The sequence below is a fragment of the Phaseolus vulgaris genome, chromosome 5, assembly GCF_051622355.1.
Source record: "Phaseolus vulgaris cultivar YP4 chromosome 5, ASM5162235v1, whole genome shotgun sequence".
Classification (NCBI taxonomy): Eukaryota; Viridiplantae; Streptophyta; class Magnoliopsida; order Fabales; family Fabaceae; genus Phaseolus; species Phaseolus vulgaris.
This window is the reverse complement of record NC_143502.1, coordinates 31,029,242-31,049,277: the sequence shown is the minus strand read 5'-3', so window position 1 is coordinate 31,049,277 and position 20,036 is coordinate 31,029,242. Positions and strand designations below refer to the sequence as shown.

General features: G+C 33.5%; 1 protein-coding gene across 1 annotated transcript; it reads right to left on the bottom strand.

Moving 5' to 3' along the window:
• Window positions 1-17,524: 17,524 nt before the first annotated feature.
• LOC137835376 (cyanidin 3-O-galactoside 2''-O-xylosyltransferase FGGT1) lies at window positions 17,525-19,190 on the bottom strand. The gene has a single exon (XM_068643857.2). The coding sequence runs from the start codon at window positions 19,165-19,167 to the stop codon at window positions 17,716-17,718; it is 1,452 nt and encodes a 483-aa protein (XP_068499958.2). The 5' UTR covers window positions 19,168-19,190; the 3' UTR covers window positions 17,525-17,715.
• Between the last annotated feature and the right edge of the window lie 846 nt (window positions 19,191-20,036).

Here is a 20,036-nt window from a genome sequence, read left to right as displayed (position 1 = left end):
TTTGGTCTTGCAAGATTATTCTGTATTTTAAAGTAGAAAAATATTGCTTTCCTTCTAAACAGTCAAAAACAGTGTCGTAAACAGTCCAAGACAATATCCAAAATAGCCCAAAATAGTGTCCAAAACAATTCAACACAGTTCAAAACAATATATACCCATGGTAGAGACAATATGTTTCCAAAACAATCCAAAATAGTGTCCTAAATAGTCTAAGACAATATGCAAAATAGCCCAAAACAATTCAAAATTGTATCCAAAATAGTACAAAACAATCCAACGCAGTCCAAAACAATATATACCCATCGCAGAGACAATATGTTCCCAAAACAGTATCCTAAACAGTCCAAGACAATATCCAAAATAGCCTTGAATAATCCAAAACAATATCCAAAATAGTCCAAAACAATCCAACACAGCCCAACATAATATATACCCATGGCAGAGACAATACGTTCCCAAAACAGTATCCAAAATAGTATCCAAAATAGTATGTCTCAAAAATAGTATATACCAAAAAGAATTACTCTATTCAACATAAAAAGCAAATGAGGGGTTCAAAACTGATATAATTAGAAGTTACCACAATCTCCATAGCTTCATCATTAACATACGTGTCATTCTTCCTCTTACGTGTGATCTTCCACATCTTAGCTCGACCAATGTTCCTACCAGTCTCAATTTTCTATACGTTCCAAAAAGGACAATATAATTACAAAATTTCATAATATATTATAAATTAAAATATATGCCAAATTCACAATGCTAGATATAAGTAAATATACCAAATTATCCTTCCTTCTTGACAATGGCATAGCACCACCATTGTGAGGAATAGTCTGTTTCTTTCTTATATCTCTATTTCTATTACATAGTTTCCATATAGTAAAATGAAATCAGTTTTTGAAAATTTAAAATCAAGCTTAGTGAAAATATTCGAAATGAAAAGTATGTACCACTGTGGAAGGCTTGAGACAATAATCCACAAAAATAGCCCACTACTCGATGCTAAAACCATCCGAAACATTCTTTATCAGGTCATTTCTGCTTAACACTGGGTCATAGAATTCATTGTAGAGTTTGCATCTATACCCCCTCCACAATTTACCAATTTTAAACATAACATCTCTTTTAACGAGATCTTTATTTACCTTGAAGCAAAAACGAATCTTCAAATAATACATATAGTATGGCCGACATGAAGAAGACAAGGAAAAGGGAAAGCATATGAGGTTACTAGAGATGGTATAAACGTAGATAAGTTATGATATATTTACAACAAGTTACTCTTGTTAAGTACTTTTCCAGTTAGTAAAATAAATTATCATCTTGTGGACCATTTTATTCTATTAGATATGAATGCAGTGACTGGACTTGGAATTTGATGGGGCCTCTCTTGGTTCCTGCATCATGTGAAGTACTTTCAGTTTTTAGTGTTTGGGTTTATTAAGTTTTATTCAATACTAGAACATATGTGCTAGTGAACAACAATGTGCATATTTGGATAACCATTTAAAAAGTACTTATGGGTGTTAAACATACCCTTGAAGAACATATTCTTTATACTTTGTCCCATTTAATATAGTACTTTTACAAGGGATCTAAGGGTAATCCAAACATGACTCACGGATATTGTGAGAATAATACTTTGGCACATGACTCGGGTATTGGTTCCCCACTACTATTAGAGTCTGCTATTAACTGTGAGAGAATAGTTAAATGAAAGAATTTAAACGCAGAAAGTGTTGGTGTCACATTAACTTCATATAATAAAGAAGTATTCAAAATGTATTTGTGGCTTTCCTTAATTACAGTTTCCTTTAATATTGAATACAAAATAGGATCTAAAACTTTGAAATAGAATTTGTATTTGTAGAAGTTTGGTATGAAATGTCTTCGTCAACGATTAAGCACGTGGAGCAAAACATGATCTGAGTTTCCTTTGAAATTTTCAAAATAAAAGTAATATCCCCTTATAAAATTATACCTATTTTAAATTGTATTATTTTAATATAATTCTTAGTAAATTATATATATATATATATATATAATTACGGTTAGAGTGACCCATTATTATGGATTCATTGAAAACTTTTCTTATTTTTATATTCACATTTCAACTATATAAATTATTATTTCATTGTAATAAAGTGTAAATTTAACCTTGTCATTAGTGAAAAGTACTTAACAAGACTGAAGTGAAAGGAAGGAAAGAAGAGGTCAAGATGGAAAATAGGATTGGCAATAAGAGGAAAACACCACAAAATCTTGTAAAACAGACAAACTTTATTTTCCAGTAAAAAACTAAACCCTGCAATTAATTTTATAGAAAAATAAATGCATAAGGACATTTCTGTAAAGAAGTCATCAATAAATCAATTGAAAAAAATTAGATGCGTGACTGTAGAAAATCAGATGCAACAATCACAGTGGATTAGTTTATCAGAGTTTTTCTCTTTGAACACGTGTGTTTACCATATTTGGCTACAGCTAATGATACATAATGTCCAAGTCAAAAGTGGTATAACTCCCAAATAAAGAATTAACTAAACTTTATGAATGATTTTGCTCAATTTTACAGAAAAAAAAATACAGAATCAGAAAGTACTTTCTAAAATAATGGAAGATACATAGGATGAAAATGCCAAAGTGTAGTTATACTTGAACATAGGAAGCACTTCACTATCGTTGGAGACCTTGATTCACAATCAAGACCAGCCACTGCAAAAGTTTTTACACGTCACGCTGGAGGCATTTCTCTTGGGCATTTCATCAAACCCCTTAGAGACATTTCTAATCATTGGTTTTTACATAATGAACAAAATCATGTCCACTATGTAATCAAAGATCAAAGGCCTACAAAATCAAATCTTACACAAACCTCGTATTCTTAAAAATAATCTGCAATATTACAATAAACCAATTGCAAAAGTCACAAACTAACATTTTGGTCTTCGGTGGTTGAAAATTGTTGCTAACTGAGGTGAAAGACGGAAGAAAAAACAATCAAGAAAACCACCCCCTTAAAATACCAACCTTTTAGCCTGGTGACATAGAACAACTTGAAGATAATAACTCCACAAAGGAAAACTCCACGATACAAAGATTGAAGACTAAGGAACATTAAGAATTCACGAGAGTATTTGGTATCGTGGACCCCTGTCCCACGGATCTAACAAAATTTAAATTCTTGGGTACTAAAGATTAATGGAAATTAAAGCATGGTTTCCCATTTGCAAACCACAAAATCAGAAGACATAACTCTTGTGACAAGCGGTGCTTATGGCGACCACAAAACCTTAAATTGACTGCGATGACGAGAACGATTTTTTGGTAAGAACGACTGTGGGGAGAATGAGTGCGATTGAAATGGGGTGGTGAGTGAGGGTTTACGAAATACAACTAGGAAGGGAACGTTTGCGGTGAGAGTGAGGGTGAGGGTTTAGGAAATGGGGTTCAGAAGGGAACGATTGCAGTGAGGGTGAAAGGAAGGGTTTACAAAATGGGGTTGAGAAGGTTTAGAGGAACTTGAAGACTTGAAGAGGACGAGGGGGAGAGTGAAGGTTTAGAGGTTGAGGGAAAGAGATACATTTCCAAGAGTCAAAGTTATATTTTCGAAGAGTGAAAGAGGGGAAAACGAAAAAAAAAAACTTTGGAAAATTTGAAGGCTAAGGAGGGAACGAAAAGCGGGAAATTTTTTATTTTGAAGGCTAATTATGGCAGTTCTAAATGTCACATTTCGAAGGAATATTATGGCGTTTACGAAGTTGTCGCATTATACAGCTAATTGTTACGATTTTTAATAACCGTCATATTATAACCGCCACCACATATATAGATTGATTATGATGAGACCTTCGCACCGGTAGCAAGGTTAGAAGCGGTAAGACTTTTATTAGCTTTTGCTTGCATGAATGGGTTCAAACTTTTTCAGATGGATGTGAAGAACGCTTTCCTAAATGGGATTGTGAATGAAGAGATCTATGACTCACAACCACCTGGATTTGAAGATCACCAATATTCCAATCATGTGTACAACTTGAAGAAAGCCTTGTATGGCCTTAAGCAAGCTCCAAGACAATGGTATGAAAGACTAAGTTGTTTTCTTCTATCTCGTCAATATGAAAGAGGGAAGATTGATAAAACTCTTTTCATTAAGAAGTCTGATTCTGCTGTAATCTTAGTTCAAATATATGTGGATGACATTATATTTGGATCTTCTAATGAAAAATTGTGTGAAGATTTTGTTAAAGCTATGCAGGGAGAATTTGATATGTCTATGATGGGGGAGCTTTCCTTCTTTCTTGGGCTGCAAATCAAGCAATCCAAAGAAGGCATCTTTGTATGTCAATCCAAGTATTGTAATGACATACTCAAGAAGTTTGAAATGGAGAGTTGTAAAGATGCAACAACTCCAATGTCAACAAATTGTTACTTAAGTGCGAATGAAGCTAGACCAGAAGTTGATCAAACTAAATACAGGGGGTTAATAGGTTCTTTACTTTACCTTACTACGAGTAGACCTGATATTATGTTTGTTGTTTGCCTGTGTGCAAGATTCCAATCATGTCCTAAGGAATCTCATCTCAAAGCTGCCAAAAGGATCCTAAAGTATCTCAAAGGCACAACATCCGTGAGCTTATGGTATCCTTCTCACTCTCTCATACATCTAGTAGGATACTCTGACTCTGATTTTGCAAGTTGTAAACTAGATAGGAAGAGCACAAGTGGAACATGCCATTTGCTTGGATCAAGCCTCATATCATGGCACAGTAAAAAGCAAGTGTGTGTAGCTTTATCAACTACTGAAGATGAATATATAGTTGCCTGGAAGCTGTTGTTCACAAATCCTATGGATCAAACAACAGTTTGAAGACTTTGGATTAAAGATAAGCAAGGTTTCCTTGCTGTGTGACAACACAAGTGCCATAAATTTGACAAAAAATCAAGTTCAACATTCTAGGACCAAGCATATTAAGATTAGGCATCACTTCATTCGTGACCATGTCAGCAATGGAGATTGTGAGGTTCAGTTTGTTACCACAGAAAGTCAGCTTGCAGACATTTTCACAAAGCCCTTATCCAAGGACAAGTTCTTTTCTCTAAGGAATGAGTTGGGTATAATTGATATGCATGCTTTATCTTAAGGTTTTTAAATCCTTCCTTTTGTCTATTTGTGAAGACAGATAGGGGGAGAAGTGTGTTGAGATGTAATGTTCTTATTATTTGTGCTTTTACTGCCTTTGAACATTGCTTAACACTGTTATGAAATAGGTGTGTTTTTAAGAATGGGAGAGTAGACCATATAGAGGTGTTTATGATGGCCAAAGAAAAGTTTTGGCTTGGATAACTAGTTAAGAAAAAGATGCAGAGTTCACTTTTTCTGATTGGTGTTTGGAACCCATGGTATGTATGAAATCTGTATTTTGGTTCCTTTATTTTGGTATGTATTGCTAAATTCTTATTTTAGGAAGGAAAAAGTTGTGTGTTTTGCAAATTGGTTGTAAGTAGTTTGATTCTCTAGATGGAGTAAGGGGATATTTTACAATAGGAACATCTGCTTCTTACATTAGAATAATGTGACTCTTTGGAGGAGTAATTGTTTCACGCAAAGATTATGTATGTTTTTGTAGTTTTTGTGTTCATGGTATGTTAAGGTGTTGTACATTTTGTAAAGGTGTTTAAAAGAAAAGGTCCCTTTTGGAGGTTAATGTTTGTTGAGGTGATTATGTTTGTATGTATTTTGGAGTTTGATATGATGATATACTCTGCTTGCTGCCAAGGGCGATTTCTTTGGTTGTTTTTGGAGTAAAGATTTGTTGGTAGTTTTTGTTGAAAGTTTGGGATAGACTAAGGAGTGAGGTCCTATTTTTTTTGTATAAGACTTGGATCACCTGTTAAGTGATTCATATTTATTTATGATTTCTTGCTGATAAAAAAACAAAACTTAATATATTAGTATATGTGAGTTAACTAGTTAAGTCAATATATCACTTTCAAAAATGAATTACAATACTTAGTACACACATAAATAACCAAGACAGGTAGACACTCAACAATAAATAATAATATTCTGTCATCAAACTAAATATCACTGCTGGAATCTCACTTGATCAATATACCATGTTATGACAATTTTCAATTAAACTACGTTAAATTTTAATTTTAAATATTTATTCCTTTATACAAATCAAATATACTTATTTTAATTCAAACAATCAATTATTTTAAAACATAATACTTAATTTTTATATAATAACAATTTATTCAAACAAACAAGTATAATCAAGTTAAAGAAATATCTCAACTTAATTTACTTATCAACATAACCTTATGAATAAATCAACCTCATCAATAAAACTTCAATATTACAATTTCAAATTTCATAGTTTAATGGCTAAACAAAAGTCAAGGATTTCATATCATTTTTATCCGACAAAAAACAACATCATCAAGACATCAATATCCCATCAATTCATTCTCAAGCATCTAACCGTTTTAAAAGTTTACATCAATTTTATAAATTTCAATTAACTTTTCTTATTCCACAAAAATTTATGCTCTTCAAGTAAAATACCCAAAAGATCAAAAAGAGTTAGAGAAGTACCAATTTTTGAGAAACCTGATTTAAAAACCAAATATGTTACTAAAAAAAACCTAGATTAATCAAGATTAATCTTTCTGAATTAAATTGCACATGTAAGAACAAATCTCAACCTATACATGGGAAACAAAATCAAAGATGTTAGATCTAATAAAAAAGAAAAAAGTCCTTTCATGAAAAATTTATTGATTAATTTTAATTTAAATATTTAGTTGATTAATTTTAACTTAAGTTTGGTTGTATTGAAAACCGTTAGAATCAAATTTAGAAAATGATAAATGGGTTTCCCATAACTTTTTGAAAGTTAGAGAAAATAAATATTTTTAAGAAATGAACAAATTATTTAATTTTCTATTTGTAACCTTTTTAAATAATATATTTATTTTTCATTTATTTTAAAATCTTCATAAATTTATATATTTAAAAAATCCTCACGTTAAATACGGTATACAATAAAGCTCCGCAATGGAAGTTATCTAATAAATTCAAATTAAATATTAGCAATAATTAAATTATTGATTAAAATCAAAAGATACATTCATTAATAAGTTTGGTTTGGCAAATTTGCATGCCTTAAAAATGAGTTAGATTTAATCGTTCCATCTCAATTTAGACAATATATAAATATATTTGTATTTCGATCGTGTTTAACTCATTTTATACCCACAAATTATTCAATTTAACTTTCAATTTTTAATTTTTTAGTTACAAATAACATTTTAAAAATAAATAAAAATATTTTTTAATGAATTATATTAATTGATTAAGACTAACAAAAATAAATTTTTCATAAAAATAAATTACTCATCTTATTTGCAATTTTCCCTACACCCATAAAACAATCCATGTATTGAAGTGAGGGAAGTTGCTCCCACTAACTTTTTACCTTTTTTTAATATTAGATACTCATATTTATAAATTCATTTATATATGCAATTAATTATAAAACAATCATTGCTCTAAACTATACAAAACTAAAATACTAATTTTTATATTATTGCCTTCACAACGTACAATTTCTAAATTCCATCTCTCTATATGTCTTCATTTTATTTAATTATCAATCAATAATAAGTTTATTGGGAATAATAAATTTCTTTCCAAAAGAAAAATGTGTATTCTATCCATAACTTGATCTATTTTCATAAAATATTTCTATCTTTATTTTATTCACTAATAAACACCATTCTCTCTTCTTTTCCTACATACGCTCCTAAATACTTAATTACTTATAAAATAAAATTATAATAATTATGACTTATGTAAGAAAGAATGTTCAAAAAATAAACTTCTGAAACTTAATTTCCTTAATCTCAAATTATCAATCACTATATCATTAGATAATTAGTTTGGAAAATATATATTTGATTCTCTTTAAACAAGTTTTTTAAAATTAAGATACAATAAATTGTCACTTTAAAATTTCGATTCACTTCAAAATGTCAAAATAGAAAATCATAATCTCTTTTTTTTTTCAAAAACATATTTCAATATTTACACACTTTTTAATAGAGTATTTCAACATGGTTATTTTTATTGTACAGTTAATAAATTTCTTAAAACATGTATATTATCAAATAACTGGAAATTTAAATCAATGGGAGGCATCTAAAATTAATGATGTTTCATGAAAGACCAATATACTCTAACATCAATTGACAAAAAAATCTTAAAGGATAACGATGATGATTTGACAAGTAATTTTATATTCCAAGAGATTTAAAAGATGTTTAAAATGAAATCATAGTTTTTAGCTTGAAAAGGTTTCATCATAAATATTGAATCAATAATTTTAATAATAATTTATAAATGAAATTATTGAATAATAAATGTTAAATAGAAAAGATGTTTGTAAGTCTTTCTTGCATGCGTTTGCAAGTGTAGTTAAAGGCCTGCATAAGAAATTGTTTTCTTTTGCCTTTTACATCAATATTCTCAACTTCATCTTCATCGCTCACCAACTAATTATAAGGAAGCTCAAATTTGGGACCAGATTCTCCTGGTTGCATATATTAACAAGAGAAATTTAAGACTGAATTTGATAAAGTTAAATATGATATAAAGACGAAAATTCTCATATAGGTTTTCTTACCGGTTTAGAGTTAAAAAGATGATGTTAGTGTTATGTTAGAGACGATAAAAGTTCACAAAGAAGATTGTTTCGCTCAAATATAACAAAAATAAAAAAAAAGCCAATTCAGTTGTCCTCTTTAAATCTTTGTTTTTAACCACCTTGGAAGTTGAAACCCCAAGGAACAACAATGTCAAAGCCATACCGAAAATAACATGGACTCTGTCAGCAAAAGGAAAAACACAAACACATAACTTTATTATAATCAATTAACACTAATAAAGTTTTAGTAAAAAGTGTTTTTTTACACTTAGTCTCTAAAGACAATGTTGAGAGTGTGTATTTTTGGTGTTGCATATTTTTAGTAGGCTTTCAGATTTGTTTCTGTTTGAATGAGTTAATTTTTTTTTTTCTTTTTTCACTAGCTATAAGTGGATTAACTATTTGTTATTTGAAAAAAATATTTTATTAACACCCTCTGTCACTAACACAGATTTGACACCGCTTGCGTGACATTAATTGACACTGCAGATGTGACATTTGGTGAGGATGTGACACTGACTCTATATTATAATATATGACCCGTAGCACACGCAAAACTAGTTACTCGTGTGTGTAAGTGGTTACTTATGTGACGTTTATGGCCACCCACCTTTCATGAAAAAAAATCAATTTTTTTTAATAAGAACCATATATTACATCGGTTAGATGACTTAACCGGTGTAATAATCCTACCAGAACTACCCAGCCACAGGTTCCTCCACATATACTGGCACACGCAAAACTGGTTACTCGTGTGTCTGTAAGTGGTTACCTATGTGATGTTTATGGTCACCCACTCTTCATGAAAAAAAATCAATTTTTTTTAATAAAAACCATATATTACATCGGTTAGATGGCTTAACTGATGTAGGTTTCTCCACATATACTGACACACAAAACTGGTTACCCGTGTGTTTGTAAGTGGTTACCTATGTGACATTTATGGTCACCCACTCTTCATGAAAAAAAAATCAATTCTTTTTTAATAAAAACCGTAGATTACATCTGTTAGATGGCTTAACCGATGTAGGTTTCTCCACATATACTGACACACACAAAACTGGTTACCCGTGTGTCTGTAAGTGGTTACCTATGTAACTTTTATGGTCACCCACTCTTCATGAAAAAAAATTCATTTTTTTTAATAAAAACCATATATTACATCGGTTAGATGGCTTAACCGATGTAGGTTTCTCCACATATACTGGCACACACAAAACTGGTTACCCGTGTGTCTGTAAGTGGTTACCTATGTGACGTTTATGGTCACCTACTCTTCATGAAAAAAAAAATCATTTTTTAATAAAACCATATATTACATCGGTTAGATGGCTTAACCGATGTAGGTTTCTCCACATATACTGGAACACACAAAACTGGTTACCCGAGTGTCTATAAGTGGTTACCTATGAGACGTTTATGACCCACCCACTCTTTATGAAAAAAAAAATTAATTTTTTTTAATATGGGCCATATATTACATCAGTTAGATGACTTAACCGATGTAGTATGGGTCATTCTGAGTAAAAAAAAATATATTACACCGCTTGTTTCTAAGAACCGATGTAATATATTCTTTTTTACCCTATTTTGAAGCTCGCGCTGCTCATTCGTGCGCAATTTCACTCTGTCACGTCATTGCCACGTCTGTAGCGTCAAATGTGTGTTACTGTCAGAGGGTGTCAATATATCAGGACTCTTGTTATTTATCAACAAAGCTATTGATGACTTTTTACAGCAAGTGCACCACTTTGTCATTAGTAATAATGTGTCCCTAAGGATGGATATTGAACCCACAAGGAATAGTTGAATATTCAAGTAAAAGATTCGCTAAAGATAAAACAGAATGATAAAAGTTTGTTGAGAGTTGTTATAATGGCAAGAATTAACAAGAAAACAAGTCAAAAATTTTATTGCTTCAAATGTAAAAATAGGGATTGAGTTTCATCTTTCTCACTTTTTTGTATTAATTAGCATCACAATATCGTGTCCTTTGATTGATATTGATGCCCGTATAAAAGTAATTTATATCCATTCCTTGCATATAAAATTATTAAGATGCTTCCTAAATATCGATTCCTCGTATATTTATAAAAACAACTTATGATTAAGATTATACATTGATAGCAATTAACATATCAAATCTATTTCTAACATTCAAATATGTTAAGCATTATCGTATAGGTCAGAACGTTAGAAGTACTTTCCAATTAAATCTAAAATTCTAGGTCATGGTAAGCCAAACATTATAAACAAAACAATAATACCAATCATCAATCAAGAACAAAATATTTATTTAGATATCACCTCGAGAGTTTGAACAAATTACTCCTAAACCCCAAGGGTAGAACTAGCCACACATGATGACTGTTATAAGCTTTGAGAGCAAGAAAAGAAGATCCAAGATTTTTCTTGTTAATGACTTCCTCTTCTAATGTTTCTCACACCTCCTATTCTTCCAATTGGGTTACAATTCACTCTATGGTGTTTTTCTCTCAATCTTGCCCACTACAGTTGTGCCTTAAGCCTCCTATTTAACCTAATTTGCTTGGGCTGAAGTGACTTTTTGCTTAGGTGTTAATGGGCTCACTTGGGCAAATAAAATGTAAAAAGGCCCAACGTTACTAGTGCTATCTCGCTCAAGCGAGATTCTACTCGCTTGAGAGAGATCCACTGGTGGTATCTTGGCTTTTTGCGAATTTGGGCAGCTTTGGTGAGTGTTGATGCATTCCAACTTTCTCTTTTTAGCTTTGTATATTTTCTTTTGCCCAATCATCTCCATTCTCCCCTAGAATTCTGAAATTAACGCCAAATTTGGGAATAAATCGTTCCTATTCAATTACAAATCACAAAATATGTAAAAAAAGTATAAATTCATAAATTAAGAGTTATTTTATACTCATTTCAGAAATTAATACTCATAAGTGTCTATATTTTAATATGAAATATTACAAGGAAGGCAAGGCGGTTTTTCCAAAATTATTCTCAAGGTTGAAAAAATAATCAAAATCAGAATTTTGGGTGGAAACAAGACTATAATTCATTTAACAAGCAAGGGCCTTTCCAACAACAACATCAATCTAATTATCCATCTATCCCTGACAGGATGTGTAAAATTGAAGATGCTTTGTCAAATATTTTGAGTTTCCAGGATAATAGCATGACCACGATTAGGAGCATGAAGACTCAAATAGGACAGATAACCAAACAAATGTCACAACTTGCACAAATTGTTGACGAAAAAATTGGCCAAATACCAGCCAACACTACCACCAATCCCAAGGAGCATTGTAATAACATCACTACTGAGGGTGATAAAAGAAAAAGAAAGGGAGATGGTGAGATGGTGAAAGTTGAGAAGGAAAAGGGAGAAAATAGAAAATAGGGAGAAAAATAAAGTTGTAGAAAATAGAATTTCAAAATAATTATCTCATTCTTCTATGCATGTAAAAAGAGAAAAGAAAGGATTAATTTTTGCTTCCAAAAAGTTATTTTGCAAGATGGCCAGAGAAAAAAACGTTCTTTGATGGAGTTAGAAGGAAGATATGTTGTTTTGAAGATAGAGATATGGAGCCGGAAGCGGGAAGCAGTTTTTTGAAACACTTGCCAAAGAAATTCAAGGATCCAGGGAGTTTTACTATTTCTGTGTCAATGGGTGATTTATTTGAGGGTAATGCCCTATTAGATTTAGGGTCAAGTATAAATTTGATGCCACTAACCATGTTAAGACAAATAGGTGACTTAGAGGTTAAACCCACCAAGATACAGTTACAATTGGATGACGAAACGATGAAACATCTTTATGGTGTGGTGGAAGATGTCCTCATAAAGGTAGACAAATTCATGTTCCTAGTAGATTTTGTTATCTTGGACATGAAAGAAGATGAGGAGGTCCCTTTAATTCTCGGTAGATCTTTCATGAAGACTGTTAAAGTCATAGTGGATGTAGACAAAGGAGAACTTAGAGTAAGGTCTCATGATGAAGAGGTAAGATTTAATCATTTTGATGATGTAACTAACTGTATTGCAGATAAGAATGGGAGACAAGAGGAAATATCAAAATATGGTGAGAAGATGGAGGGCTCAAAGCCAAAGGAGAAAGTTACATGTCATGAAAAGTTAGAGGCAAAAGGAGACCAGAACAATCAAGGAAAGCCAGTGGAAGGAGATGAGTATCGTCCAGGACAACCTATCATGGTCAACGCAGGTAGGGGTAGAGGAAGGAAGAAAATGAAAAAATTATGGGTCATCAAAGAATTAAAGATGGACGAAAAAATTGAAGTTGAAGAGCCATATTCAAGGCGGACAAAAGTGATAACAAAAACATGGGTTGAACAAGATAATTATCCTCCTTGATAACAAACTCTCAAGCTATACGACGTTAAATAAATCGCTTGTTGGGAGGCAACCCAGTAATTTTAATTTGTTTATTTTGTGTTAAGATAGATTTTTGGTATATGATAATAAATGTTGTCCCTAAAACTGAAGAAATACACAAGCTTACCAGGGTTATCTCGCTCAAGCGAGAATTTATTGTGCTCTCGGTGTTTTTCTCGCCCAAGCGAGAAGACTTTGACAACGTTTTTTTAAACGCGTTGTAGGGTCCAGTGGTGCCATTCCTTGCAAAATTCTTGGTGAAAAGCTTGCGTTTTTGCTTTGTGGTTGCTTATTTATGCTATAATCTTCCATTGCTACTTTCTCAAGTTTGAAATCGTTGATCATTAGGTGTCAAGTAAGTCTTTCATCTCTAATCTTGGTCTAATTTCGTGATTAATTCATGAATTTAGGTGTTGAGGTACAAATTTGGGGGTTTTGAAATTTTTGAGTTTTGAGATGATTTTGATGAATGAAGTTAAACTCTTGGCCTAATGAATTCTGTTTGGTATGACTCATTGTTGGTTCTCTAATTTGGATGGATAAATTTAGAAATCTTACTCTTTTTCATGAAAACTTAAGCATGCATGGAAGTTGTTTGTGAAAATGCACTGAGAAAATTACATGAGATTGGTTAAGTTTTGAATTGAGAGTTTGATTAATGTTGATATATGAGAAATGGATTGTGTCCAAATTTAAATTTGCAGCCATGGGACGGACTAAGAGTACTGCAACTCAAACATCTAAAGGAAAAAGACCGAGGATGGAGTCTTCGGAACCTCCAAGAAGCAGGTTTGGTAGTAAAGAAAAGCAGCGAAGGTATGATGAAATAAAGAATTGGGCTTTTATCCCTGATAGAAGAGTACAATTGCTACCTGAGCAATATGACTAATTTTTAGGGGGGTTGCAAAGAAGGAATTGGATGAGATTAGCTTAGCCTCTTCCAATGTATGATCCTGATGTGGTCCATGAATTTTATGCAAACGCTTGGGTAGGAGAGGAGGGAATTCAGGAGTTGAGATCCAAAGTACGAGGACAATGGGTACCATTTGACAGGGACTCCATTAGTGCATTTTTGGGTGATCCCTTACAGTTAAGAGGAGATGAGAAGTGCATATATTACAAGTTGAAGGAACAAAATTTTGGCTTTAATGATGATAAAGTGGCTAGGGAAATTTGTCTAGCTGATCACACATATCAACTAACTGCAACTGGTAAGCCGTGGAGGATATTACAGAAGCACATGAAGTCACTATCTCAAGTTTGGATGGCTTTCATGCTGACCAATATGGTACCTAATGGTCATTGTTCCCGCCTGTTGACTCGATTGCCTTCGCACTTCCAACGACGATGACATGCCCAATTCTCTCTGCCTTCCTTCGTGCTTTCCTTCGATCAAACACCTGAACCTGCAAAGACAAAGGGGCGCCCTAGAGGCCGTTTGCACTCCGACGCTCAAGTCAATACTGGGGCTAGTCCAAAACTCTTATCCATAAAAGCTCTGTGTAAATTGTGTGTGTATCGCGTAAATATTGCGTACCTTGTTAGGTTTATTACTACCCTTTATATAGTCTAGGGTTTCCGCTACCCGCATTTAAGGTTTTTGAGGGTATGCCTTAGCGCCGCTATCACCCAATCTTAGGGCAATCTAATGCGTAAGACTCCCTTATTGGAGTGCAACCTCTGACAGGATGACCACCTGGGTACCAACTTGTGCACCTAATCTCTGGGGCCATCCGTCCTGGGAGTGCCCTAGCTGTTCACGTGCCATGCATGCAGCCTACCCCTGGAACGTAACCTTCATGGGCCTTAGCGCTTCCAGTGGTTCTTTGCTTGTGCTACGCCTGAATGCACTCTTCACACCACATGCATGGGCCCCTCGTGATCTAGGTTTCTCCCTACTGATAACTGGTGTGTTGTCTGGGATCCACCTCTCGTGGCCCAACTCTGCTGTTTGAGTCACCGACGCCCGATGTCACATCGCCCTCACTCTGTTGTCGATGACACATCGACACATCCTAGTGATCGACGTTTGACCACTCTTCGACACATTGGCTCGCGTCGCTCACGAGACACTGGCCCATGCCGCACGTGGGACCCAGCTTACGTGGCTCACCATTACTAGCAGTCAACGACGTCCGAGGACTGGTCGATACAGTCATGTTTCTGACTTAAATGTTCTTAGGTGTCATCTTCTATACAACCATGGACGTTGTGATACCAGCCACCTTCATGGGTCCGAAGGCCACCTTCACAGGTGTAGAGGACCCAAAGGCTCATCTCACAGCCTTCCACACCTAGATAATACTGTCAGGAGGCTCTGACGTTGTGCACTGTAAGCTATTCATGAGTACGCTGCTGACAGGCACAACATTGGACTGGTTCGTTAGTCTTCCTTACGGACACATTACCTCGTTCGAATAGTTCTCAACACTGTTTAGGGAGCAGTATATTATCAAACGGGCTCCCCCTTTGGTCTCTTATGACCTCATTGATAAGTGAAAAACAACCTGTTGTTTTGTCGAAATAATCGATTGTTTTACTCTTAGGTGTTTTTGAAAAGGTTGAAAACTGTTTTTGTTAGTTGACTTGCTGTCAAACCAAAACAATCGATTGTTTCGTGGTTTCAATCGATTGTTTCTTTGAAAATCCTAACATTATTCTATTTTGGTGGTTGAATGTGCTTTAAATGATTTCCAACTGAATACGCTCCTTCATTAAATGCTTTGACCAATCTTTGAAAAGTATAAAAGGTTTGTTTATGTTTTAAAACAAACAAGTGAAACAGATTTGTGTTTTTTCAGTTGTGAAAAAAATTGCTTTCAAGTTTTGAACATTAACATCAAGCTTTGGGTTTTCTCAAGAAAAAGTGGAATAGGATTGCATTTGTATTGATTTCAGATTATTCTGTAAACAAGTGTAACTCTTTCTGAATCTTATGTAATTTTGGTGTTATTGCCAATGAGTGTTGTGAGTTCTTGAGGTGGTTAAGATCAACATTCTTGGTGTGTGTTGTGCCAAAGTGAGTATTTTTCTTAAAGGGTTCAAGGTCACTGCTTTGGTGGTTTGTGTGTAATCTGTTTTGATTGCTTAGTGGATTACCCAGTGGCTTCTGGGGACTAGATGTAGCTCTTGGTTTAAGAGTGAACCAGTATAAACTGTTGGTGTATCTCTTTCTTCCCTTAAACTCATTTAAATTCAGTTGTTATTGCTTTACTGGTATAAACAACCGATTGTTTCGCAGAAACAACCGATTGTTTCGCAGAAACAACCGATTGTTTTCTTTCTGGTGCTTTGCTGTTTTGTGCTTAAATTCTTGGCTAATTGAAATTCTGATATGGATTCACACAAAGGATTTTGTTCAAGCTGAAAAAGTTTTCAAAAACCCCTTTTAAACAATTCACCTCCCTCTCGTTTAAGGCCATATATTCTAACATACTCATCATTCTATAGATAATCTTTGTGAACATATGACTTTTGTGTCACAAATTGAACCAAAATATGTCATTGAAGTTTTAAATGATGAAAATTGGGTAACAACTATGCATGATGAATTAAATTAGTTTGTTAGATTCTTGAGAAAAAATATGATGATATCAATGTCATTAGAACTAAATGGGTCTTTACAAATAAACTTGATGAATATGGAACTATAACTAGAAATAAAGTTAGACTTTTGCTAAAGGCTATAATCAAGAATAAGGTATTGATTATGATGAAACATTTGTCCATGTAGCAAGATTAGAAGTTGTAAGATTGTTGCTTGCTTTTGCATGTATGAGTGACTTTAAACTTTTTCATATGAATGTAAAAAGTGCATTTTTTAATAGTTTCATTAATGAATTCTATGTGTCTCAACCTCCTGGATTTGAAGATCACAAACATCCTGATCATGTCTTCAAACTTAAAAAGGTTTTATATGAACTAAAACAAGCTTCTCAAGAGTGGTACGAGAGGCTTAACGATTTTCTCTTATCTCATGGATATGAGAGAGAAAATTTTGATAAAACTCTTTTCATTAAAAAATTTATATATATATATATATATATATATTATAAAATTTATAATCATGGTCATTGTCAAGGTTTTAAGCAATGATTTTAAATATGCGGAGTTGCTAAAAATTGTGGCTTATTAGAAATGGCACGACCACCTAAATTACGGCTCAAAAAATCATTACTTAAATTTTAAATCATGATTTTTATTCTTTAGGTCACAATTTTGTGTTATTATCTAAAATGTTATTTGTTTTTTAATTATTATAATATTATTTTAATTAATAAAATTAATTTTAACTCATCTTTATAAAATTATCTCCATTATATCATTTTTATTATGAAAATCTTTATTGTATAAGAACACATCTATACATTCTTTTACCCATCAATAAACAATTCAGAAATAAAAAATTTCCTATAAAGTTGACCCGCTCGACCTTAATAAAATTCTTAAATAGATGTAACATAAATAACAAAAAATAATTATTGAGTAGTTAAGTGATAGTTTACAAGTCTTTTTTTTTTTAATTGAGATATCTGTTGAACAAGAATTAAAGTGTAATCTCACAAACATTATTTAAGCCTTCCAGATACTCACATTATGGAATAACTTTTAAAACTTAGAAAATTTACTTGAATAAATTTTGAAGCTTCTGACAAAAGTTATCAACACAAATGGACTCTAAATCATGACTTACCAAGAAATTCCTCAATTTTGCATGATTTTCCCTGACTTCTCTGCCAACCTCATTCTCTTCATCCATCACAATTTTCACTGCTTTGCTTACACTCTCCTTTGTGAACCAGCCATCTTCTTCACCCTTCTCCACTTCAACCCCAACCTTCAAGTTGCTACCCATCATCCTTGCATTAATAATATGATCACCATCTAGTTGTGGTAGTAACACCATTTGACACTTATTCACTAGTGCCTCAGTTAATGAACCAGCTCCACAGTGTGTTATGAAGCAACCCACTGATGAGTGCTCCAAAATCAACTGCTGTTGTATCCATCCACTGTGGACAATCCCTCTCCCTTCAATTCTTTCCTTAAACCCTTCTGGGAGTGCAGCTTCAATTGTCTCAAACCCAATAGGAACTTTCACAACTGCCAAGAATGGAAGTCCTGTAAGTTCAAGACCCAACAACAATTCTTGGAATTGACCATGTGGTAGTTTCCATTCACTCCCAAGGGCACAGAAAACCACAGAACCATCCTTGAAACTTCCAAGCCATGCACTCCACTTTTCCTCCAAAACAGTGTTAGGTGGCTCAGGTATGATAGGTCCTGAAAGGACAACAGACTTCCCAAACTGCTCTGCAAGGTAGTCAACAAAAGGCCCCTCAATTTCTCTACAACCTTTGAACCCAATTGCATCTGATAGCATTAAACCATTGTTGAGGCGATCATAGAAGAGAACACCGCTACCAAACTCCCAGTTCCTCTTAGAAGCAAGGAACTTAGCTTCATGTGCATGAAGTTTGATAGATGATACAGGGTAACCAAGAGGGGGTTGCATAAGGTCAAGTTCAGTTAAGCTACCCTTGTGGTTCATCCTTGGAGGGGCTGTAGTGTAAGATACTGTGGCAGGGCTAAGAATGAAGTATTGAAAGGATTTGATCCCCAAGCGAGAAGTGATGTTTGGTAGCCAATATGTGAAGTTAAAGAAAACAATTTGCGGCTTTAAATCTAGGAGGAGAAGCTCTATATCCCTCTCAGTGCGGTCCATAGCCGTCATAATGAGTGGACCTAAAGAAAAAGACACATCGGAAGTGGTTTCTGCACCATGAGGAAGACCTTCAACATGAGGAACATTGATAGGGAAAAAGGTGATGAGATCTGGGAAGAGGTTGAATTGCTCTAACTTGGATTGTGTTCTTCTGGGGATGAAGAAGGAGATTTTGTGTCCCCTCTTTGCTAACTTGTTGGAGAGGTGGAGATATGGAGTTAAATGTCCCATAGCAAACCATGGAAACATTGCTATGTGCAAAGAAGAAGAATCCATTTTTTTTCTCTGCTGATCAATTTTCAGCTTTCCTTTTCCTGCAGATTCAAACACATAAAGCCAACTTCTGTACATCAATCAATTTATTAGGAAAGGATGCAATAATTAGAAAATATGTGAACCCAATCAATCCACGTTGCTTTACACTAAAAAATCATTTACTTCACAAATTAATAAAATAATATTTTAATCATATAATTTACTTTTTAATTTAAAATATTATTTTATTATTATAATGTGTTGTCTAGTGTATGCTTTTACGGTTTAGTGTAAAAAAATATTTTCCTTTTTAAATCCCAAATTTAGCTTATAATTTTTAGGATGATAATACATTGGCATCCTTTACACTAAAAATATAACCCTAACATTCTAATAAATTAATATTTTAATATATTTTATTTTATTTTTAATTTAAAATATTATTTGTACCTGTATGGACAAAAAGGAACCAGATAGTACCTGAAACTGGTTGTACAATTGCTGATGTGTCGGTAGTCCTTGAGTTTCTTCAAGCTTCCTTCCTTCGCTGTTGATGCTCCGCTAGTCGGGGTTACCTGTGATTGCAATCCGACGCTCAAGTCAGTTTTATGATTTAAGTGCATTCTAGTAGAATGTGAAAAACGTACCTTACACATTCACAAAGAGTTTTATTTATAGTGTTAGTTATGGACCCTTATGGTAATGGACCGAATATCAGTTATTAACTGACATGTATCGAGGTCCCTAATTAATAGGGATGTGCAACTTTCAGTCAATCAGTTTTTGACTAATTCGTTGGAGATATTTCTCGCATATTTCGGGATATGAATGTGACTCATTAAGTTCTATTGTAACCGTCGTTACTATTATTTATTGCGTGTCTTGAGGTGTCCTTTGGCTCGGGCGATCGGCCACCTTGGTCGAGACTGGCTCGTTCGGAACCGATCGGTACACTTGCCCCCAAA